The sequence below is a fragment of the Lacerta agilis genome, chromosome 6 (assembly GCF_009819535.1).
Source record: "Lacerta agilis isolate rLacAgi1 chromosome 6, rLacAgi1.pri, whole genome shotgun sequence".
Taxonomy (NCBI): Eukaryota; Metazoa; Chordata; class Lepidosauria; order Squamata; family Lacertidae; genus Lacerta; species Lacerta agilis.
In genome coordinates this window covers 61,751,529-61,776,481 of record NC_046317.1, presented here as the reverse complement: position 1 = coordinate 61,776,481, position 24,953 = coordinate 61,751,529, and the positions used below count along the sequence as shown (strand labels likewise).

Genomic DNA, 24,953 nt, shown 5'->3' with positions numbered 1-24,953 from the left:
TGGAGCCTTCGAAGGCTGCTTTCATTTTTGCTTGCAGGGAAGATCGCCAGGCTCCCCCGCCGTTCGGATCTCCCTCTGCACCTTCGGTTCTTCCCGCCGAAGAAATCAAAACAACTCTCCCGCTCCCAAGGCGCCAAGGTATTCGTAGAAATACAGTGCTTTCTGCGAAACGGAAACAGGATTGCGCCACATGTTGGGTGGAGACCGGCTTGCTCGGAAGCAAACGCCCCGTGTCCCAGTTTGGGGAAGCGCGCAGGAGTAGATGCGCATTTCTTACCGAGTAGCCGTTTGTTCAGCTACTCGGTGCGTAAAAGAAATCTGGCTGGGAAATTCCGCGGGCTGGATGCGAACCCCCTTGGTTACTTTGGGGGAGGAGGGGTTCCCTCTAGGAGGGAAGGAAGGAGCAGCTGCCTGTAACGAACAATGGAGAAATGCAGAGTTTTAGTATAGCTGTGGCTATACAATCCTTGATAGTAACAACAGCAAAGGAGAATATGCCTCTTTCTTTGAGCGTTACTTTCCACCCGCCTAACGCGCCCACAGTTTAGACATCACTGTACCGTTCCGCTCCCATTTATTTCCTAAAAACCAACACCAACACAGGTGGGCACTTCACAAGGGAGGAAGTCTTGCTCCCAGGACGAATTTCTTCTTCGCCTTGAGGGCACTTCCAACACAGAAGCCTTTTTGTTTTTAAAGCGTGAGAAGGCAGGCGTGGTTTAAATTGCAAGCAAGCTTTACTCCGCTCGGCTTCGCGCCGACGCTTTAACCCGGCGCTCATGGAGGCTGAAACCCGGAAGGAGTCGGGAGAGAACCAGGAAGACGCCGAGCCCTTTTGTTGGTCGGTGCGAGACTGAGCAGCCGAGGGCGGGCGAGACTCGCGCCAAGGTACGTGGGGAAACCGACCGACGACCCTGGCCGGAGCTGATGTCCCGACTCCCGCCCCACCTGGCGGCTGCTTCCTTCCTTCCTTCTCCTCTCCGACAATGCGTGTTCTCCATCCTAGAGAGCACGGGTTGCGGTGGGGGCCAGAAAATCCACCCTTCCAGTGTGGGTTGGTTCTGAGTTAGTCGCTGTTTTGATTGGGGCATTACTTGTTGTTGGGGAGAAATTAACGTTGCAATTTTGGTTGATGGACAGTTACTGGATTAAAATCCTTGGCACGCCCTGTATTATTTCTCTTTGCTGCTTGCAACGGATCGCCCGCCCTCCCCTCCCTCGTTTTAGGCCTCTGCGTTGACCTTGCTATGCCTGTCATGGGGTCGTCTGCCGTTGGTGCAGGGGCCTGGTAGGAATTTTTCCAGTTGGCTGATTGGCTGGTGCCTTCTGGTTTTCGCCTACTGCGTAGCAATTAGTCACAACTTGTAAGGTTGGCGGTTAGGCATTGGTTTCGTGTTCGTTGCTGGAGGGGTTATGATTGGCTGTGTCTGCCCCTCCAATGCTGCTGCTGCTGCGTGGGAATTCCGTTAAAGGAATCCAGGGGCTCGCAATGCTTTTGTCCGTATCCCCCGGTCGGGGGCCAGGGCCACGCAAGAGCCCCTGGGAGCATTTGGGAAGAGTCGTTGTGTCTGACCCCCCAGCTCCTATTCTCTCCCCAAAATGCTTTCCCTTACTGACTGTCGTCAGTTCTGTCCCCAGTGGGTCAGATAGTCTAAACCAATGCCTACGCAACCACTCACATATCTTGTATTTTAATAAAGTTGTGGCCAAAATTTATCCCAAAAACCAAACCAAAATTAATGTTTCTGGTGTGAGTTATTTTACTGGAGGGTGGTTGGGGACCTCAACACGCAAAGCCCAGGGACTTGCAAGTTGACTGCGCTGGAACTTGTAGGCTTCCGAGCGCGAGGAAGGGCTCTAGCCCAAGGCACACTTTACGCACAAAAGGGGTCCCAGGTCGAACCCCTGAAATCCCTAGGTAGAGCTGGGACACACCCTCTCCTGAAAGCGTAGGGAGCCACTGCAAATTATTGGCGATAGAACTAGTAGGCATGTTTTAGCTGTATGGCATCTGCGGTACTTCCGAGTACCAGTTGCTGGATAACATTGTTTTGTTTCTTTATTATCGCATACGCATTCTCTATTTTTTTTATTACATTTATATATCACCCTCCATCCGAAGATCTCGAGGAGGTTCACAAGATAAAGCTGCAGGGTAAAAGCACAAATAAATAGAAAAAAACCCAGAACATTAACTCTCCCCAAAACACATTTAATCTTTGCGTCCCTGCGAGGTACCGGTAGGTTAGGCTGAGAGCGTGACTGGCCCAAGGTCACCCAGTGAGCTTCCTGGATGAGTAGGGACTTGAACCTGGGTCTGCCCAGTCCTGGTTTAGCACTCACAACTGGCTCACGATTACTCGTCTTGCTTCTAAGATTGATTCCCAGAACGTGGAAGGATATTTCATTGACTAGAACCTAGGAGGCCAGGGTTAAAAACCACTCTGTGAAGTTCCCTATGTGACTTTGTCTTGTTGAGAACATAAGAGACTGCCTTATACTGAGGCAGGCAATTGGTCCATCTTTCTTAGTATCATCTACACACTGACTGGCATCAGCTCTCCAGAGTTTCAAAGAGAGTTCTCTCCCAGATCTACCAGGAGATGTGGGAGATCAAATCTGCATGCGCTCTACCACTGAGCCAGAGCCCTTCCCAATAGTAGGAGAGAGCTGTTGTCCTTATCTTCTGCCACCGTGACAAACAGGTTGCTGTACCAAGTTAGGCCTCTTGTTTGATCTGGCAGGGTTATTTCTATGTTCTTACTACAGATTTCTCCACAGTCTTTTCTCCCTAGGTGTTTAGGAGCCCATCAGAGATGCCATACTTAGGCTCAGAGGATACAGTGAAGGAGCTGAAGAGAGCACTGTCTAACCCTCATGTGCAAACTGACCGTCTCCGCTACAGGAATGTTATCCAGCGAGTGATCAGGTCTGTGGCCTGGACTGCCTGTGCAATGCTCTTGCTACTTGGGCATTGTAGTTTGGGCTCCTAAAATACTGGGTGCTTTTAGTTGCTCAGATGCATATGAACTGAGTATCTTGTGACCCTAGTAAGCCTGCTGTTGTTGTTACCTTATTGGTTAGTAGGCTCATGCTGACATACAATAAAGCCAATTAAAACAACCAAATTCAGACTACTAAACAAATGGATTTACGAAAGAATCGGTAGTATTAAGCAGTATATAAATTATTCAAATAAATAAAAAAATGCAACCACAACACAGAAATTAACTTCACCCATACATACAAACAAAAATAAATAAAACAGACAGAGTAAAACATTATATTAAAATAATGTTAAAAGGCCTGGAAGAAGAGGAAGATCTCCACCTATGGCCGTAGCCGAGGGAGGGGTAGCTATCCGCCCCCCTATCAATAAAAATACATAGCTAACTGAGGTTCTGCCCCCTCCAAACAAAGGCCTGCCCCCCTAACAAAAATCCTGGCTACACCCATGTCTAGTGAAAGGAGAGCCATACAACTTGTGAAGTCATAGTAGTCTTTGACAACTGGGTGCCCTCCAGCTCTCACCAGCCCTAGCCAGCTGTTGTAATCGTGTACAGCAAGAAGGTGCCAGGTAGCGAAAGTCTGAGTTGTAGGCTTCAGGGCTCTGTACTGCACTGTGTCAAACCTACTGGAGAGCTTGGCTTTTATAGAAAAGAAATGCCTGCCTATCACAATTGTAGACTTAAATAGATAAAATAGCAGTATCTGCGATTGCTTGGAAATGAAACAGAAACCTGATAAGAGGATGAAGACCTTGTACAAGATAGTACAGCTCTGTTTGTCTTCTAGTTCCCTCCTCTTACCACTCTGTCATGGACAAAGTTATATTGTCCATGCTCTAAAAAACAAATAAAAATTCTTCACGTATGTGCCTCAAAGTTCGTGTGAAATATCACTGAACACAACGATGATTGATTTCTGAATTTATATACTGCCCTATACCCAGAGGTCTCAGGGCAGTTCACAGAATAAAATATAAAAATAAAACCACAAAATAAATAATCAAAATAAAAAACAACAACCCAATACCCCCCCCCAATAACCCCACATTTTAAAAGGGCATAGGATGTCAATCAAATCAACCAAAGGCCTGGTTAAAAAGGAATGTTTTTGCCTGGCACCTAAAGGTGTATAGTGAAGGCAGCAGGCGAACTTCCCTGGGGAGAGCATTCCACAGATGGGAGCCACTTCAGAGAAGGCCCGTTCTCATGTTGCCACCCTCCAGACCTCTCGAGGAGGAGGCACACGAAGAAGGGCCTCAGAAGATTATCTCAGGATCCGGGTAGGTTCATATAGAAAGAGATGGTCCTTGAGGTATTGTGGTTCTGAGCTGTTTAAGGCTTTATAGGTCAAAACCAGCACTTTGAATTGGGCCCAGAAACTAATTGGTAGCCAGTACAGTTGGACCAGGATTGGTGTAATATGCTCAAACAGTCTTGCTCCGGTGAGCTACCTGGCTGCTGAATTCTGCACCAGCTGAAGTTTCTGAACTGTCTTCAGAGGCAGCCCTATGTATAACGTGTTGCAGTAATCTAACCTTGAGGTTACTATACATTATATTTGCATATACTTATTTTGCATAATTCTACTTCTCCTATTCTTAAAAAGCGACAGATACACACAGCCCTGAAACTCACCCCAGCTGCTGGAGATTCTGTTTGGGACCCTTTCTGGCTTTTAAGATTTTATTATACCCTTTCAAACAGCACACTGCCAATTTCTTCAATCTGTAGAAACTGTCCTTTAATGGGTGCAGCCCTAGGCTGCAATCCTAATCACATTTACCTGGGAGTAAGCCACATTGAATTCAATAGGATTTGTTTTTTAATAGATATACTTAGGATTGCACTATTAGTTTGGTTTTGTGAAGCAGAGATCGAGACATGGATTGCAAATTGATTTATCGCATTAGGCCAAAAGTGGGTAAACCTTTTCTCTCCTGGAATTTTACCTGCTAAACTTGCTACTGTCTTGTGATTAAGAACTGGTTACAGTTTATTTATTGTCTGTTGCCATTATTGTTATATCTTATGAGTTTAAAGTAGGCTGATACTTTATGTAAACCACTTAGAAACACTAACAATTAAGTGGTATACAAATGTTTTAACTGATAATAAATACATAGATGCTGTGCTTAAATACTTTATCTCTTACTTGCAGGCATATGACCCAAGGTGTGGATGTGTCCAGTGTGTTTATGGAGATGGTCAAAGCTAGTGCCACAGTGGATATTGTTCAAAAAAAGCTAGTGTACTTGTATATGTGCACATATGCTCCTCTGAAGCCCGATCTGGCTCTTTTAGCTATCAACACCCTTTGCAAAGACTGCTCAGACCCCAACCCCATGGTTAGGGGCCTCGCCTTGCGCAGCATGTGCAGTTTCAGGTAACAAAACTATAAGTGGAGTGGTGCTGCTTGTTTTGGCCTTCGCTACAGGCACTTATGGGGAATAGAACTTGTTTCATTCAGGAGCAGGAATCCTATTTCAACCCAAGGACCACATTCCCTTATGGGAAACTTGCCTGGGGACACATGCCCCATACCAGAAGCAAAAGTAGGCCGAGCAATGATTGTTAATTTTACCTCTGTACGTAGCTTAGTTTCAACACACACATCCCTCTTTCCTATATCCAGATAAGCAAGAAGTCTTGTCGGTGTTCAAGGGCACATTCCAACCAGGCAAAAATACTTGAGGATGGTGCAAAGTAGGGCTGCTGAAGGGTGTGGCTGGGGAGAGTCCTTAGGTCCAGATACAGAGGCAGAGCCGTCTCATGCATAGAGGCCGGTGGCGCGGCGCGCCAGGGCGCAGGGCACCCCAGGGGCGCCCCCGTGAGCCCGCCGGCATACCGGGCTCCCCCCCCAACCCGCCCCCGCCCCCGCCCCCATGGGCAGGCAGGCACTTGCGCGCCGGCGGGCGGGCGGGCTGTAAGCCGCCCGCCCTCGCCTCCCGGAGCCCCAGCTGGAGCGCTGGAGCGGCGCGGGGCTTTGCGCGGCCTTCCAGCACTCCAGCTGGGACTCTGGGAGGCGAGGGCGACCGGCTTGCAGCCCGCCCCCCCGCCGGCTTGCAACCCGCCCTCCCGCCGGTGCGCGAGCGCCCGCCCGCCCGCCCCTCATCCTCCGCCCGCCGGAGCGCGGGCGCCCGCTCCAACGCCACGCCTCTCATCCCCCGCTCGCCCACCCCCCCCTCCCGAGGGGCGGCCAGCGCGGGAGGGAGGCGGGCGGAGAGGCGGCAGGCTGGGGGCGCCGAGGGATCGCTGCGCCAGGGCGGCAGATCCCTCTAAGACGGGCCTGTACAGAGGCCTGTGGGCCTGGGCTTCCCCATCCTTGTGCCTTAATGACATGAGCCCCTAAGCGTGACCAGTCTTAAGGGTTGGGCTTAAGTCTCGGCAGTGATTTATGAGCATAAATATGGTCCTCTCGCTAGTTCTGGGGTGCAGATCCAATGCTGGATGAATGAAAAGGAGGTACATTCCTGCACTGCACTTTGAGGGGTTCTGCTGCAACAGTTCGCTGCTCTGTTTGTCGGGGATTAGATGACACTTTAATTACAAGGTGTTGTTGGGCTGGTCTAGCTAAATCAGCCTTGTGGAATTGTACCGCCAGCTCCATCTTATTAAGCAACAAAGGGCTTCAGGATTATCAATGCTTACTATGCAATAAAGTGTGGAAAGACAAGGGATTAACATGAGTAGTAGTACTTTGGGGTGACCTTTCCCCCCAGTTGATTGAAGCCCTTTTAAAGTGATGTGTGCATAGAACAGAAGTCCATTTCCTTGTCTTATCTAACTATTGGAAGCCTGTCGCAAAGCAGCAGTGTCTGTTAATGTAATGAATGGCAGGTTGCGGAGTAACATAAAATACACAAGCAAGGAATTAGGAGGAGTCAGAACATGATGGCCCTTTAATATTCCTAGGATGCCCAGCATACAGGAGTATATCCAACAGCCAATCCTGAATGGTTTGCGAGACAAAGCCTCCTATGTAAGGAGAGTCGCTGTCCTCGGATGTGCAAAGATGCAGAAACTGCAAGGGGACTGTGAAGTGGGTAAATATGCATGCTTATTTTTCAGTCTATTTAATTTCCCCCAGACTCGCACAAGAATAAAAACGGGAGCATGCCATTTTGGTGCTGTTATGCAGACACAGCAGCATGACTGCTGTGGCATAGTTTCACTGAGCCCAAAGCCCTTGGAGGCGAGATACCACTTGAAGAACGTATTTGCCCAGCTGGTTGGAACTCTTCCTATCGCCAGTCACTTGGCAGCAGTACTTTGCAAGAAGCTGGCATGTTATTGAGAGGGTTGAGTTATTTTGTTAATGTGCATGCACCACCGCTGCTTGCAAGAGGCACTCTCCTAGGCAGATGATTATTGCATTAGAGTTGGGGAAATCTCTTAATTTCCATGCTTTTTACAGATGGCGCACTAGTTAATGAGCTATATAGTTTGCTTCGTGACCAGGATCCTATTGTAGTGGTGAATTGTTTGAGGGCGCTAGAGGAGATCCTGGCACACGAAGGAGGAGTTGTCATCAACAAACCCATTGCCCACCATCTTCTCAACAGGTAGGTTCTTCCCCCAAACAGTTTGTGAAGTCCATTGTGCTTTGCTTGTAGATTTGCAGAAGTCAACTGCCCAGCAATTGGTGACGTTGGTATGCCACTTCTCTTGCTGTGTGAAGTTGCGGAAATGTGTATGAATTGTGTTGTTGCTGTGCATTTGTGCTAGTGTATGTTTTTGTGGATGAGGTAAGCCACCTTGTGGATCATTTAAAAACGGGCATATGTAGTACTTTACATAAGGGAAATGGGTGGTTACCTTGCAAATTCTGATTCTGCTGAATAATAATCGGTTGGCAATCCAGTTTGGGAAATGGCAGGTACAGCATTGAGAACCTGCTTGTTGTGGGTCTTGCTAGGAATGAATGATTGGATATTAGCTTGGGGGGGGGGGAAGAAGCATTATTTTGAACCTACGTTTGAATCTTGGGGGGATTTTGAGATGCCATTTATAATCTAATGCTAGTAATGTAACGATAAAATAATTCTAGAATTTTCCTATGAAGGTTTTCTTCAAGCATGTGAGTCATTACTTTCTTAGGCCCTGCCCCACAGTTTCCTGCACTTAAATGTGTTGTGCAAGTACAGGTATATGGGTGTGAAACTAACAGTTATCAGTATCGAAGGCTACTACCGTAAATCACTCTTACTTTTTTCTTAGTTCATCCCATGAGGGCATATAGGTATGGAATCTTAATCTTCCGTCCAATAATTTTGCCTTCTGAAAACCCAAATCTTAATATTTTGGGTTAATTATGTTATTTCTGTTAAATATTTGTGTGGTATTTTGGGGTTTTTTATATTGCAAGAGAGTTCTCTGCAATGGAGAAGGGGTTCTATGAATGGATTCCTTCTCCCACTCACTCTGCTAGGCAAGACCAATCAGAGTTGAACATGTGGATGATGACTGAACAGAAGAGCCAGCCTTGCCTTCACTGCCTTCCTACTCAGTTCCAGCAGGCAACACTGGGATGGAGATCCCCCTGCTTTTATATTAGCAGCAGTTATTTTGGTATCCACCAAACTCTTCAACCCTCTTTCCTTTTCAGTTCCCTTTAAGAGTAGTTTTCAGGCCATGTCACACCTGCTACAGAAAACCTCTTGTTCTAATTAAAACATAACAAGTAGATAAGTTGAGACTCCTATTTTTGCACGCCTAAATTGTAAAGTAATGTGGAAGTGCAGAATTAGTTTTCCAGCAGGTCTCTCAGACTCTGCCTTACAAGTGGTGGGTAAAGATGCAAATCTAGGAAATAATTGGCCGGCAAATTTGGAAGCCAAGAGAAGGTATTGCAATTAGCAATTCCAATAGCCAGTGTACTGATTTGGGTTTCTTCTCTCGGTAGGATGCCTGACCTAGATCAGTGGGGACAGAGTGAAGTGTTGACTTTCCTCTTGCGCTACAATCCCCGCTCAGAAGAAGAGCTCTTTGACATCCTTAACTTACTGGATGGATATCTCAAGAGTAGCAGCTCCAGTGTGGTGATGGCTGCCACGAAACTTTTCTTAGTGCTGGCCAGAGACTTTCCGCACGTGCAGGAAGATGTGCTGGTGAGAGTGAAGGGCCCGCTCCTGTCTGCTTGTACCTCTGAGAGTCGGGAACTGTGTTTCACTGCCTTGTGCCATGTGCGCCAGATCTTGGACAGCCTTCCCGGCCATTTCAGTAGCCACTACAAGAAGTTCTTCTGCTCATATTCAGAACCGCATTATATCAAGTGCCAGAAAATGGAGGTTTTGTGCAAGCTGGTGAACGATGAAAATGTGCCACAGATACTGGAGGAACTAAGAGATTACTGCACTGACGTGTCTGCAGAGCTTGCACAAGGAGCAATCTTTGCCATTGGTAAGTGTGCTAGCAGGATTCCTCCATGCAAATAAATGTTCTCTAAGACTGGGTGACAGAAGGACATATGCTTTATTTGCCAACCCCTTAGAAACTGAGAAAAAGATTAAGACCCTCAGAATAGAAATAAGTGAAACAATCTGTCCCATAGTAGTTTCATAGTTTCATGGTTGAAGTCTTGAAGCCATGTAGTCCAAAATAACTTGCTGGTGTTTAACCAGTGATTTCAGCAATGCCACTGAAAAGATAAACATTTATTGCTTCTCTTGATAAAGCTCATCTGAGATTCTTCTGATAATACGTAGAATTGAATTCTCAACAGTATACAGGATAATATTACTCACGTTCATTGAGAACTCAACAGCACAGCTCTGTGCATGTCTACTCAGAAGCAAGTCAATGTTCAGTGGAGCTAGTTTGAGGACTGCAGCTTTATTTAACTTTTTAGTTCTGATCTAAGTAGTTGGGAATTTGGGGGATTAGACACAACATTCAAGTCAAGGCTCATCTTGTTGGAATTTGCCCCATTGCTAACAGCAGCATTTCTCTGGCCTGTAGGGGATGTGTTATTCCTCTGAATTTTTAAAATTCTTGGCAATAACTCAATTTAGTGGTATCAGCTTCCTCTTTCTAAGTATTTACTATGCCCAGAAGTTCTTTGCTGAGTTTTCTGCATTTCAGTTTTATTCAGTCTTCTCCCTTTTTTGCTTTTCTGTTTATGGCCAGGCTACTCTGCCCCTTCTTGGCTGCAGTAGAAACTCTGCCCAGGGAGCAACCAAACTTAACAGTGGTGGGCCACCAACATCCACAGTTCTGCCACTCGTGCCTGGAAAGGGGGTGGGGTAGGCAAACAATTTTCTTTACCAACTAAGCTGGTGCAGCGATCAGGCCTGACTTGGGCTTGATGATGCCATTGTGTGAGAGAAGAAGCAGGGCCAGCTCAGATACAGTGGATCCTGCACCCGCTCATTCTGCCCTAGCCCCAGAGACTAGCAGGCCTGGCTAGAGGGACACCTCTGCCAATCAAACCCTCTCGCCCACACGTCCAGCATAAAGGCAATTTGGATTGCAGTGTTAATCTGTGAAAAACAGCTCATTCCCATTTCTTTGAGATTGTCTCTAACAACCTGCTTGTGCCTCTTTTATTGAATCGTTTTTCTTGTTCCATGTGCACTCTGATCTTGGAGCTGACTCACTTGTGCTTATGTTGTCATATTTCTGAATTAAGACAGGCATTTAGAAATACCAGAACTTGTTGGTGATTTGTTAAGTTAAGAAAATGCTTTGTACACCCCCTCCCAAAAAGAGTCTTTGCCTTTTTTGTCTCCTAGAAATCTAGGTCCAGCTCCTCTAAAGAATATACTTCCAATATATCTACACACAAGCCCTATTTTTTAGAAGCATCTCATTAGCAAAAGGGGGGGGGGAGAATGAAAAATGTTCTCTCCTTGGTAAATTGATATTTGGGATATGTGAAATTATTCTGTATGGTGCTTCAAAAGAGTTGGAACACATTGGATCACATTCATGATAGTAGTACTGTAGATCCATTCCAGGCAGGGAGATAGAGCTTTATTCAATGCTAGTCTATACATGTGGCACCTGTGGGGGTACTAATGGTACTAGTTTGGGCTACTGAGTCTGAATAGCCAGCTGCTTTTCCAGGGACACTTCCCATCTTCCTGGCTTAGTGCTCAAGCACCAAACTGAAAACAAGGACAGCTTGGGTTTGAGAAAACTAAATAATTTTGACTGAAGAAAGAAAGCTGCTTCTTGCTCCATCTCAACTCTCATAGAGGGAATATGTTGCAGTGGGGCTACTTGGATAAAAGCTTAAGCCTAACCAAAGCTTGGGTTGTTTTGTGGACTTTACAGGCAACATTGCAAGGACCTACACAGAGCAGTGTGTGAGGATCCTAACAGAACTCCTTGAGCTGAAGCAGGAGCATATAACTTCAGGTAACTGTCTCCACCCTTCTGATTGAGATTTGGTTTCCGCCTTACCATTCGGTGGTCTACAGAACACAGCTGTGCTATCTCCATTGCAGATTCCATCACTGTACCATTCCTTACTTGTGCCTCTTTCACGTGATCATTCTTTGCTTCCTTTTCTTCAAATTATCACGTGCTTACAGATGCTGGATAAATTAGACTCCAGCCCACTGGCGTGCTTGTAAACTGGAAAACAGTGTTTGCTGTATCTGGGTTGTGTGACGAATTGTTTGCTTGAAACAAATATCCCAAACCATGCAGATGAAACATGAAAGTGTTCATAAAGCTGGAGCAGAATGTTATGGCCAGGATAATTTCCATACACCAGTGTTGTAGATTTGTAAAGATTTTGTTTTTCTGGCTAAAATGTTTGTAAAAGTTGAAAATTATATATATATATATATATATATATATATATATATATATATATGAATGAGAATGAATAGAAACGTTTACAGCAGGTGTTAAAAAGTTGGAACAGATGGTGCCTGCTGTATCTGTTGGCAGAGCATTCCACAAGTCTGATGATGCTAAAGGCTTGGTTTCTTGCTGTCAAATGCGCCTTGCCAACTCAAGGAACTTAGGCTCCCATTACATGTCAAAGAGATCAACAACTATATGACTTTCCATAGACATCTGAAGGCAGCCCTGTAACAGGAAGTTTTTTATGTGTTTTTATGTTCTGATGGAAGCTGCCCAGAGTGGCTGGGACAACCTGTCAGGTGGGTGGGGTACAAGTAATAAATTGTTGTTGTTGTTATCTTAGTGTGTATTAATCTTGCTTGTGTTTAACTGTTTTATTCTGACTTTTAATGCTGTCTGTTTTTTTAAGTATTGAAATTGTTGCTATTGCGAACTGCCTTGGAGGCCTCTGTTTGGGCCAAAAGCTCATATAAATTGTTCTCATAAATATTTCCCCCCCCCCCCGCCACATTGTAGCTGTAGTTCAGGTGTTCCGGGACCTGGTGTGGTTGTGTCCGCAGTGTATAGAGAATGTGTCCCAGGCTTTGGGTGGCTGTGAGGAGACCATCCAGGACAGTGAGGTAAGGGTGTGTGTGTGTCTTTTTGTGAGTGGCAGGAGTGGCAGGGAATGGTACTGATAGGATGACTCAGTTGAGGGCCTATTAGAGTCTTACATGAGCCACCAGAGTTGTGAAATGCAACTTGGAATCTAGAATTGTGCATGAAAATCCTTTAAGATCATGCTTTTGAGAAATCGAAGTTCTAATTTTCAAAACATTATGGGATCGTATCAGCCTGCCCTCTGTCTTGTAGGAGGTTGCACTATCTCTTCCTTGTTAGGTGAAGTGTGTATATTTGCAAAAAACAAAATACAAACAAACCACCTACGGCATTTCAACTTGTATTGTGCTCCAGAAATGTAAGCTGAGGTGCACCTGTCTTTTACAGGAATATTTCCATGTAACCCCTCTGCTTTTCCAATTTGGTCAAGGTAGGGCTCCTGATCGAACCATTCTAGAGTTATGCATTGATCTGAAAGCAAAGGGCCAAAAGGGTATCCTTCCATCTTTTGTTAAAGTGAGAAAGCAGGGAAGAAAATCTTTAGCATTTGGCTAACTCAGAAGCTGTTGGCACAGCTAGGTGTGCAGGAGCAGGCAGGCAAGACAAACGCTTTGTTGATTCAGTAGTGTGTAAACTTAAACTGGGTGAAGGGGTAACCCTAGGACAGAGTTGCATTTTGCAACGTGGATGCACTTTCAGAATCTTCAAATCAAAAGGGCTGCAGTATATGGGATTTGAATTGCCAGGTGAGGCAGCCTCTGAACCCACTTCGCTCTGCATAGATCTGCTCAACCCACCACCCTCCGTGACAGTCTGTGAACATTTATGTCACTAGCTCTTATTGGTATAGGTAAAGGGTTCTAAGTGAGATAGTGTGGCCCTGTCTGTGAAGTATTCTGGGTTTTTTTTTCAGGGCAAGCAAGCACTGATCTGGCTGCTGGGGGTACATGGAGAGAGAGTCCCCAATGCCCCCTATATTTTGGAGGATTTCGTAGAGAATGTGAAATCGGAGACCTTCTCAGTTGTGAAGTTGGAGCTGCTAACAGCTTTGGTGCGGCTCTTCATAAGACGTCCAGCTGAATGTCAGGACATGTTGGGTCGATTGCTCTATTACTGCATAGGTAAGTACATGCCTTCCAAGATATTTGCTGTATTATGAAATAGGCCAATGCATCTCTTGTGAGGATGAGATGTATTGAGAATTGTCTGACAAACTCTGCAGTTCTTTAAAAATTCATAGATTTCAATGTTAGACTGGTGTACGTTGAATCATTTCTTTCCTTGCTTCCCTTACTGCCAGTATCATATACCCAGAGGTGGTATGGGGAATCGCACACTGTATAGAGTCAGAGGTCTATGCAGCCCTTTGGCATGGAATCGCTAGGGGCTGTGATGAATAAAAAGTCTGTGTCGTGGTGAACAACAAAAATAAAACGGCGCATCTTTATTTCATCTAGAGGAGGAGAGAGACATGACAGTTCGGGATCGTGCGCTCTTCTACTATCGTCTTTTGCAAGCTGGCATGGAGGAAGCAAAAGGGATCCTTTGCAGCCCTACATTTGATCAGTCTCTGAGGTTCTTGGAAGGGCAGGCTGAAGGCTCTGTGAATGCGTGGGCCTCTGACTTTAACTCACTGGTGCCTATATATGGCAAAGAGCAATGGGCAGCCATGACAGCCAGCCGGGTTACTGGCCTTCCCCATGCAGATTCTCCCTCTGAAGATCCTACAGTGGTGGTTGAAGGTAATGGATTCACTTGGCTGTTTCTCTGGGCTTTATGCACTCTGTTTTCCTGAACGAAAACCAGACCCTCCGTTGAAAGATGCTGTTTTAGGCATCTGACACTGCTTGCTTGAGGCTTTTCTTTTGCCCTGCTCAGTATGGACTGTGAAATGTCTTACAGTTCTGATGTTCATGCTGGATGTAAAGTGATCTGTGTTGCCTAACTATGGCTTTTGTTTCCTCTCTTTTTTTCCAGAGCCCCTGATACCAGAAAAGGAAGAGGAGGTTCCTTCTGTCGACACCAGTTCGAGCAGCCTGATTCTCAGACCAAGCATGTGCATGACTTCCGAGCAGTTTGAGAGGACGTGGCTAAACCTGGGTTTGGGCTGCCAGCAAGCTGTTCCCTGGCAGGAAACTGTGCAGCCAGACACTGTACAGGCTGCACTTCAGGTTGTCCATATCCAGACTATTGCTATGAGCAAGGCTGGTTCACCTCTGTGGAAGGCCTACCTTGTTGCCCAGGATGATACAGGCTGCCTTTTCCTGACAGAGCTGCTACTTGAAGTGGGGGCTGCAGAGATGCAAATGTTGGTGAAGCAGAGTGAAAACAAGCCAGAGGCACTGCAGGCCTTCATCTCAGTCTTGAAGACTGTGTTGGGAACAGTGGCGGGGTTGACATCCTGATTCTTTCGAACTCCTGATACTGGCCATGAATAGGATGAGACTTAAGTCTGTTTGCATATGGCATTCTTCAGATTATGCTGCAGCTCTTATGAACTGTTTGTACAGGAGGGGAACACTTCCATCGCAGGCTGAGCGACATCCAGATGCTCAGTCCCACTCCCTTATCTTGGAATATTTTTGTGGGAGCTGCCGCTTGGCTTGACACCAGAGAAGAACAAGCAAGAGGGCGGGGAATGCTGCTTGGAAGAATGCTGGTTTTATATGTTACTTTAGTTCCCATAGTGGATTTGAGTGATTTTTATTTTGAGAATCTTTTGTAAGCTGCTTTGAGTCCCTTTCAGAGTGGATTGGGCCTACTTTGGATAGTTTAAAGGGGTCGGCACATTTCCAACAATGGGTTTGATGCATCAATCATCTTTAAAGTGCTGAAGGATCCTCTTTTAAGACTTCCTTTTCTCCTCATTCCCCCATCAGCCTCTACTCCCCATGAACTCTATTCACATATTAATGTTGCAGAGCCAGATGTTTCCCCAAACGATTCAGAAATGATAGAAGGGTGAGGAATATTTAATCAGAAATGGTGCACTGTGCCTGGTCACAGCCCTATGGTATTGATTATAGAAACTTCTGCAAAGGTTATGCACATTTTTTTAGCTGAAAGAATTGGTGGAACCATTTAAATGGGAAGCTTGAGTGGGAAAGAAATGGAAGGGGGCAGGAATCTTCACACCAGATTTGAGGTACACACACTTTTGCACAAAAGTAAAGCAGTCTAAATAGGAACATGTATCTCTGGGACGGATTATCTGTTCTAAGATACATAAAGCCACTCTTGCAGTTTTTCCTGCAAACCTCATGGCTGTGATTTGAGCACAGTTTACACATGCCTATTAAAAAAACAAAAAAAATAAAAGGCTAACCCACAAATGACTCTGGATAAACACAGTAGAACTTTACTGACTACATGGTGGGGGTTTTTAAAACCTGGCCGTAGTTAATGCCATGAAATACTGAACAACAAAAGTAAGAAATGACTGATGAAGTATCTTTTCAGACATGGTGGTAAGATTTATTTGGGATCTTGAAAGCCTCCTCAGGCTGCACAATCATATACGTACCTAGGAGTAAGCCCTGTTGGACTCATTGAGGCTTACAACAGTGTATGGGATTGCATTGTTGTGACACAGAACAATTAGTACTAAACAGAGTTCTATGTTTGTACTTGCACCCCAGACTTTACTCATCATAAATGGAAACTGATATATAAAATGAAACAAAAATCTCTTGTTTAGTGTACTGTGCTAGTCTTCATCTGCTCTATATGCACATTTTGTTCCTCCATGTCTAACATACTGTTTGGTTTGGAAAGATCTCAGAGTTGAAAAGAGCGATATATTTAGGGATATTATTTTATATCTAGGAAATTCTTCTTTGTTTTGCAGGAAACAAGTAAAAAAATACTATAATGAACAGACTGTGAGAAGCTAATGCATAGTCAGTTGCCATGCACATAACCATAGTTGCTCTTACAAGAACTTAAGTGAGGTTCTGGAAAAGAGGAAGAGAAAGCCGTACTAGACTTTGCTCCCTCATTACTTCCTTGTGGTGACTTTTACTGTTTAAAGCAAATAGCTATGCTAATACCGATATGGGTGTAACTGCAGCTGCAACACAAGAACAAACTTCCTCTTGTAATGTGGCCTGGTCTGAGGAGAATCTAGCTTTAAATTCATATATTCTGGCCTGCTAGGAGGCTGGGTGCTAGAAACTTTACATGCGCAAACCTGTGCAGCCATAGGAAGCACAACTGGTGGAAAGCCGTGGCAGCAACTTGTGTTTGGAATAGAGAACAGCTAACATGAAGGACTCTATGACTTTTGAGGAACAGGTGGAGCAGATTGCAGAAGCATTGCTTGCTGACTTCCCGGGGCAAACATCACAAACTGAATTTCGTGGCCTAAGTAACCAGTGTGCAAGTGTGTGTCTTCAAGGTAAGATTATTTGTTCATGGAGAAGTATGAAGGTTTCTAACCACTTCCCCCTCTTCTAGAGCTGTGTAATCAGGAACTGCCAATTAAAATTGCATGCAAGCGAAGAGGGTTGGTATAAAAGTTCAACAATTCCGTGTTAAGATCATAAGGAAAGTTCTTAATAAATCCTTATGTTGTAGTGCATTGCAGCTAGAATTGCCCGCTGGTTTTAAGACACTTTAGCTGATCTGTTCACTGATTAATGCACCAAATACACTTTTATTTCCAAACTGAAATTTCAGTAAATATCTCTTTCTAAGATACTGAAACGAGTCTGTGATAACAAACTTCTAGTCAGAAGGAAAGGGCATATTAGATAAACATGTATTTTAGTTTCGCTTTTAGTAAATTGGGGGGCGGGGCCGGATCTTCAGTTCTGCCTGAACCTTTCAGTCCTACTGCTTTAGCTATTAAAACTTTTAGCTGGTTAATAGTCTGCTAACACTTGCAGGTGCAATAAGAGTTTGTTGCTTTGCTGCCAGAGTGTCTGTAACGAATGAGGGTTCATTTCGCAGTGCTGTGGTAGCAGTTTGATATTAAGTCAATAGTTAACACTGAAGTTTGTTTATAGTATTTATTCTTGTTCTTCATTACAGAAGGATTTTCTGAGCACCTTAAAATATGTCTGTGCCCATTTTGGGGGGGGGCTATTTCACACAGGTAACAGATTCAATTTTCCCATGTGTGCAATTATGTAGGGGTTTTCACAGAGAAGTAGTTTTTTAAAAAATGCCTCTTGAGTTCTAAACCAGTGATTCCCATCCACAGTAGTGGATAGTCTGTGATGGGGTGTAGCCACATGGTATATACATGTCCTTATCCCCTCAATTATTACCCACCCTGCATTACAATTTTTCCCCCAAATTGTGCATGCACACAGGTGTGTATGCATTTACCAATGCATATACCGTACTTTTCCATGTGTAAGACATTTTTTAATTTAAAATTATGTTAAAAATTGGGGGTCGTCTTATACACGGATAGTGCATAGGAGTGACGTGGGATTGGTTGCTGCTGCGAGCGGAAGATTGTCAGTGGCGATTGGGCGTGTTATTGGTGGCTGCGGCAAGGGCTGGTGTTGATTGGCTGTCGCTGCAGCAATTGGGCGGGTGAGTGGTGGCTTCTGTCGGTGAGGGGACAGACGATAGGTTGCTTTGGCGGCGACGCGCGCGAGTGGCTGCGTAGGTCAGGCGGGTGAGCTATTTTCGGCAATCCCCCATTAAAAAAGCTCCACAACTCTGGGCCACCCCCCCCCCCAAAGCTGAGTCCCCAAAAATAGGGGGCCTGTTATACACGGAAAAAATACGGTATATTTTCAGCAGGTGCACAAGAGCACATGTTAGCAACGTATTTTACAATGGGCAAAATGAAGGCTTGTGAAGTGGGGTGGGGTGAGGAAAACGCACTCACAGACATTTATAACCTGTCACTGAAAGCAGATTCCTGCAGAAGACTGTTACTGGTTCTGTCACCAGAAAGCTGGCTAAGGAAGTCTGCTGCTTTTCTGCTTCCTCTGATATTTTCCCACTTTCAGCAGAGGATGGCGCTCTAATTAACCCATGACAGGATGTAACTCAAATGTTTTGCAGGTAATTAAAACCAGTTAGGAGAAGGCGATCTTTAACATTCCCCAAGCTGGAAACTGCCTAAGGCTGTTTCTGCTTGAAAAGCAGTCAAAACCTATGTGCAAATGCAAGATAATGCATTTGAGCTGGGCAGTTGTCATGGTTGCTTCTTACTTTATTATGGGCAATCCAAAAAGGAAAGGCGTTGGTAGCATAGACAGTTACAATTGCCATGTCTTTTGCCAGGCCCAAAGCCTTCCCTGTTGGCCAGTGCTACCAGTGAGACAAGAGATGAAGTCCAGCAAAGTCAATGTCAGATCTTACGCTTTCAGGGTAATGTACATATCATTTTTTTAGGAACCTTATGCTGAAGTAACATAGCACAAAGTAAGCTGATGCTACCAGAGGAGCAACGCTTTACATATTATGCAGCACAAATTCAGTTTTCGGCACATAACTTCCTGCGAAGCAGAGTTTTGTCTGAACACGCTCTTTGTCACTCTGAAGCTTAGCACAGTTCTAAATACTAACACTCAGTGCATTTGGACATGGCAGGACAGTCAGCCCAAGCTGGGCACTGGCAATTCACTTACGGCATTCAGTTTATATCTCTCTTGTGAGGAGCTCAAGGCAGTAAACATGGCTCCCTCACCCTCCAAATTTTATCATCGCAGCAATGCTATGAGGTAGGGTGGGGTTGAGAAATGGCAGGTGTCCCAAAGTCAGCTAGTGGAAAATTGAACCTGGGTCTCCCCAATCCCTGCTTCAGCACCTTGCTCAATATTCCACACTGGCTCTTGAAACTGCCATGCTCACTGGAATGCAGGAGTATTTTAGTATAGGGGGTGTGGTATCACCCCTCCTGATCGAAATGCACAGGGAGATCTTGAGATGAAGAATGAAGTCAAGAAAGCACCCAAAAGAGGAAATGTAATGGGTGACTTAAACCACCCTCACAGAGACTCGCCACATATACCGGTATGTTAAGTCACGACAGATACATTAAATTCCTTGATACCTTATTGATCATGGAACCGTCAGGAGGTGTGGTGATGCTGGACCTAATCTTGATTGGTGCCCAGGACCTGGTGCAGGATATAATGGTTGAGCCATTTGGGGGCAGTTATTATAGTGCTATTGAATTAAAATTCATAGATGACATTCATAGAATTGTAGGGTTGGAAGGGACCACGAGGGTTGTCTTCCGCTACCCCCTACAATGCAGGAATCTTTTGCCCAGTGTGGGGTTTGAACTCATGACCCAAATATTAAGAGTGTCATGCTCTGCCAGCTTAGCTATGTACGTAGCCATATGTTGTAAATGGACAGTTGCAAATAAGATCTGACATGGTCGCATCTGATTTCAGAAGAGGAAGCTTCCCCAAATGAGAAGATTGCTAAACAGGAAAGTGAAAGGCAAAGTTAAGAGGGTCAACTCTAAAATACTTGGGAAACAATGCCTGCCGAAGGAGGGGGGAAAGGATAGCTATGCCACCATGCCTTCAGGAGTTCTCTGCACCAAGGATGACAGTCCTTGGTGTCATAAGGGCCAGAGCATGCGCATAGCCTTGTGTGGTCTGGTCTACAAGAAGAAGGAGCCTTTTGCCTTGGGATTCTCATGACAGCATAGCTAAGGCTGGACCAGAAGAAGTCACTGTCATGCAAATCACACAGTAGCAAACTAATGTGCACTTAAGGAGAAGCTGCAACATTCATTTTTCCTCTAGGCTTTATGGATTTTTTTATGATTTGGGAACAGCATTGTAAAACCGGGTGGGCAAAAGGTAGGTAATAGGTCTCTGGGTGGTTTGCAGCAGATCACCAATGATTTCTGACACTGAACTTTATAACAACACACACACCACCCCAATCAGTTTGCTGAAACAAAGAGGGGAGAACAGTAAAGAGATTTTTGTGTGTTGCGACTATGACCTGAATTCTAATCCTGAAAGCTATTTTGTCTTATCCCTTAATTTTAAGTGTATGCTGCCCTTCTTTTGTATTTGGCACCAGCTGGTGGACATCCGAGTTTTGGGGGTGAGGGCGGGGGGAGTGGACCCAATCCTGTTACAAGAGGAGAGGAAGTTGGTGTGTGCTTGGAGATGCAGGAGCTAATGTTCCCTATCAGCCTGCATCCCTTCCAGAATATCAAAGCGAGGTGTGATGACTAAAGATATATGGGCTAGACAGCTGCAGGTTGAGTGGGAATTTCTCTCGAATACATGTAAAATAAAATAAACCTTTTCCAGCTTCTTCACCTCACCTTCCATGCTTGCTCTGTTCTCTTTTCCCCTCTGTTCTGTGTCGTCTTGCCTTTTTCAATGTTATTTTGGAAGCCGCCCAGAGTGGCTGGGGAAACCCAGCCAGATGGTCCGGATATAAATAATAAATTCTTCTTCTTCTTCTTCTTCTTCTTCTTCTTCTTCTTCTTCTTCTTCACCACTGTGTGTTCTTTGGGATAGCAGTTTTGTGTAGCCCTCTCCAGACAGTGCCTAAAGCTGTCTGGGTTATGCCTAGATAAAATTAATATTACTAGAATGTTACTAGGGCTTAAAACATAAGTCTCTGTTTACTTTCTTCCAAGGTGAAGGTAGTGCTGCAAGCCCTTTTGACCCAGCTGCTATTGCCAATACCCTGAGGCACCTAGGAGATCAGTTTAATGCAGACTTCGAGAGACCAGCGCAGGAGGTCATAGAGGCAGAGGTAATATACCTTCCTACCTCTCCAACAAAAAAATACCACCTCAATCTCTGCTCATAGGAAACTTCCCTGCTCTGAATAAAACAGCTTCCACATACAGGACCGGCCCAGCCATTAGGCAGGGTGAAGCTGCCACCTCAGGTGGCAAAAGCCCCCAAGGCGGCTCTCCCAAGGCACCCCACCCTGCTGCTGGAATCGGCACCTATTTCTGGTGAGGTCTTGCAGAACACACAGGTAATTTAGAAAAGATGTCTTATTAAAAAGCAGACACCCATATATGTACAACAGCCACCCAGTGAACTTGGCATTCTCTACCTGAATAAGTAGCTGAGAGCCTTGTTCTTAAGAGGCTATTCATCTTAAAGATACAGTAACATATATCAACATGGAGCATGTGGCCCCGCCCTTTTCCCAATTTTTCACGCCAACGTGCACACTGCACATGCACGCCGTGCTCATGTCACTTGTGCATGCTGCACGGCATGCACAAGTGACACACGTGTCAGGTGATTATTTCTCGCATGCTGGCCCGCTCAATCACGGGGGGAAGCCAGCTTGCCCAAGTGTGTGTGTGGGGGGGCACATTACAGCTGCTTCCCCAGTGTATTGGCCCTTTATTTTGTAGTCTTTTGTGTACGTTAGAAATTTCCATTCTCTGTTTACAGGGAAGGAAATTCAAAGAAAATGTCGAGACTCTCAGCAAGACCTGGACAATTCAGAATCCTGAGCTGGAATATGAAAAAGCTTTCCTACTTGTCGCTGTAAAGCTGTTTATATACATTGCAAAGAAAGCTCATGATGTAGCCCAGCCGCGCTTACTCACAGAGGCAATCAACGCAGCTCCGGAAGTGCAACACTATGTTGAAAGGCAAGGAGGCTGGGTGAGTTAAGTTAGCATTTGGGTACACAGTTCAACCATCTCCATTCAGCAGTTCACCCAGTAAAGTGTAAAAACTCCCAACACTTTCTCAATACAGTGATGTATTTTAGTTTGTTTTCGAGATTTATTTCCTGCCTTTCAATCTTTTGAATCTTAAATCTTTAAGGCAGCTTACAAGGATTAACAGGCCACCAGGGCTGACCTAAAATCTCCAGGTTTGCCTGCTCCCCTCCAGGTGGCAGAGGGAAAGGTTTCAATCCCCAGGTGGGTGAGGGTGCCTTAAAAAATAATAATAATGAAGAAGACTATGCATGTAGCTTGTAAGCTTCAGTCCAGCTAGAGCTGGCTGCAAATTACTGCATACATTCTAAGGGGGTGGTCTGCTCTCCTCCCCTCCCTCTACCAATTAACCTCTGTCTCTAGGGCTCAGTGGTGGGAAGAAGAATAACCAAGGGCTGCCTCCATGACATCACCTGGGGTCGCCTCTACGTCTCAGGTTTGGGCCCTGAAATCTTAGGGTCTGGGATGCTCTTGACCTGGCAACCTTATAACTTACAATTTATTTACCGTATTTTTCCATCTATAAGATGCTCCCATGTATAAGACGCCCCCAATTTTGGGGGTCTCAGATTTAAGAAAAGGGGGGGAGGTGTATCCTTGTATAAGACACCCCCTAATTTTTGACATTATTTTTAAGGGGGGAAAAACCTAGTCTTATACACGGAAAAATACAGTATTTTTATTTATTAAATTTGTATATTGCCCTTCATCCAAAGATCACAGGGCAGTTCACAACATAAAAATACAAAATGAAAACACAAAATACATTTAAAAACAAAAAACCAACCAATACCCCACCCCCAACACATTTAAAAGGACATAGAATGTTAATCAGCTGTATGCCTGGTTGAAGAGAAACGTTTTGGTCTGGAGCCTAAAGATATGTAATGAAGGCACCAGTCAAACCTCCTTGGCGAGATCCTTCCACAAAATGGGAAGCCACCACAGCAAAGGCCCGACTTGGTGCTACCACCCTGCAGCCGTCTCATGGAGGAGGCACATGAAGAAGGGTCTCAGAGGATGATTGCAGGGTTCAGGTCAGTTCATATGGAGAGAACTAATATGTTCCTTGAGGTGCTGTGGTCTTGATCCATTTAAGGCTTTATATGTCAAATCCAGCACTTTGAACTAGACCTGGAAACTGATAGGCTACTAGTGCGTTCAGGCCAGGATCAGTGTAGTACCGGTATGTTCCAGTGTGCAACCTGGCCATGGAATTGTGTACCAGCTGACGTTTCCAAGTCTCCATAGGAAGCCCGGTGTATAATGAGTTGCAGTAATCTAACCTAGAGATTATCATAGCATAGATCATGCAATAGAACGGCGCCAAATTTAGGGCAGTGTGGGTGGTGCTGAGCTGTGGGGGCAAAAAATAACATTAATAACAATAGTAATTATATATTTATACGGGTACATACTGAGAATATCCATTAAAAAGCAGCTGTGCCAAAAGGAATTATTGTGAAAATAAATATTATGGGGTGCCACCAAATTTTGCCGTTGCTCAGGGTGCTATTTTATGAAACTCTGCCCTTGCAATAGTATATAGAACAACACACACCAACACAACTGATGGATGGTAACAGAGTGTAATTCCAGGGCAACTGGTCTTTGGAGCTGGGAGGAGGGGAAGCAAGATCCCTGCAAGCTGCTCCTTCTCTGTCTGATGTATGGAAACAGGATAGCCTATTCCTAAAAAGAAGAGGGTGCAGCCCCCCAATGGATGGGTGCTGTTGAGTTTAAAGGCCTTGGACACAGAATATACGGTAGATGGAGACGATGTTTGCTAAATCAATAGCTTATTATAGAGTACTTTCCCTGCTCACAGGAGTTCTTGCTTCCAGTATTTCCATAAATCCTGGGATGGAGCAAGCTGTGTTTAGACTAGAGCATTTTCTGTTCTGAATCAGGAATGAATCTGCTAAAACTTCACAGGCACACACACACACACCTATTTTGTCTGCATGCCCAAAGGGCCGGATTTAGTTTTGATGAGGCCCAAACTATTGAAGGTAATGGGGCCCTTTATATGTCCAGCTGTCCATTGTCAACAACAAATTGTCACTGTTTTTGTGCTGAATATATGCTATACGTAATTTAATAAACACAAAACACTGTTGCTGTATGTAGGTTTTATTTTATTTGTTTTTATCTCATATTTTAGAAATGTACATCCAGGTTTTTTTTCATTAAAAAAATTGTTGGAGGCCCCCAAGAGAGTGGGGCCCAAAGCTATAGCTTGTTTAGCTTATACGTAAATCTGGCACTGCATGCCCCCATTACTTCCAGTATTTCTTTCACGGCTTGTCTCAGTGTGATGGGATCTTTACAAGGTGCCTCTAAGTTAGATCTTTTATTTCCATTTGCTGATTTTTCCAATTAATACCTTCTTTTTTCATTTTAGGAGAACCTTGAAAACAGAAGAGGACAAAATAATCCCTAATATACCACTTTTAATAAAATATGCCTAGCTCTGCTTTGCTACTCCAAGAGAAATGGAGCTGGAAAACTTTCCTGCAGTAGAATTGCACACAACCTGCCTTTGTTTTGTTTTGTTTTTTTAATTTAAAACACCGAATAAAATAAGATGATGATGTCTGGGTGTTGTGAGCCTTCAGTGATGCCAAAAGTCACTCATGTGACCACACTTCTGCACAACATTCCATCTTTCAATGGTTTTGATTAACTGATTGTATGTTCCTGTGATAACTACATAGTTTTGTTTTGAATATTTGGAAAATTGGGCCACAAATTTCAGCTCAACTCACTGGGTTTATCTCATTTTGCCATCTGCAAAAATAAGCCTAGTTTGTTCATTTTTTTGTTTTTTTAAAAAAGCTTTGTAAAGCACTTTAAAAGACAAAAAAATAAATAAATGGGGGGGGGGCACC

At 44.7% G+C, this 24,953-nt stretch overlaps 2 protein-coding genes across 8 annotated transcripts; both read left to right on the top strand.

Annotated features, from left to right (window-relative positions):
• Positions 1–31: 31 nt before the first annotated feature.
• AP4B1 (adaptor related protein complex 4 subunit beta 1) lies at positions 32–15,810 on the top strand. 6 transcript variants are annotated; one of them, XM_033152990.1, is made up of 11 exons: positions 32–138; positions 2,782–2,929; positions 5,167–5,391; positions 6,921–7,051; positions 7,423–7,570; positions 8,911–9,407; positions 11,283–11,366; positions 12,339–12,442; positions 13,336–13,543; positions 13,880–14,164; positions 14,400–15,810. In XM_033152990.1, the coding sequence occupies exons 2-11, from the start codon at positions 2,817–2,819 to the stop codon at positions 14,825–14,827; spliced, it is 2,223 nt and encodes a 740-aa protein (XP_033008881.1). In that variant the 5' UTR covers positions 32–138; positions 2,782–2,816; the 3' UTR covers positions 14,828–15,810. The 6 variants fall into 6 exon arrangements, with proteins under 6 accessions (XP_033008881.1, XP_033008879.1, XP_033008878.1 ...); XM_033152988.1 differs by lacking the exon at positions 32–138 and adding an exon at positions 237–303; XM_033152987.1 differs by lacking the exon at positions 32–138 and adding an exon at positions 763–888.
• Positions 15,811–16,296: 486 nt separating this feature from the next.
• Positions 16,297–24,648, top strand: BCL2L15 (BCL2 like 15). Of its 2 annotated transcripts, XM_033152995.1 has the most exons (5): positions 16,297–16,818; positions 18,669–18,755; positions 21,007–21,125; positions 21,788–22,003; positions 24,467–24,648. In XM_033152995.1, the coding sequence occupies exons 1-5, from the start codon at positions 16,686–16,688 to the stop codon at positions 24,503–24,505; spliced, it is 594 nt and encodes a 197-aa protein (XP_033008886.1). In that variant the 5' UTR covers positions 16,297–16,685; the 3' UTR covers positions 24,506–24,648. The 2 variants fall into 2 exon arrangements, with proteins under 2 accessions (XP_033008886.1, XP_033008887.1); XM_033152996.1 differs by lacking the exon at positions 18,669–18,755 and having other exon boundaries at positions 16,299–16,818.
• Positions 24,649–24,953: the final 305 nt, after the last annotated feature.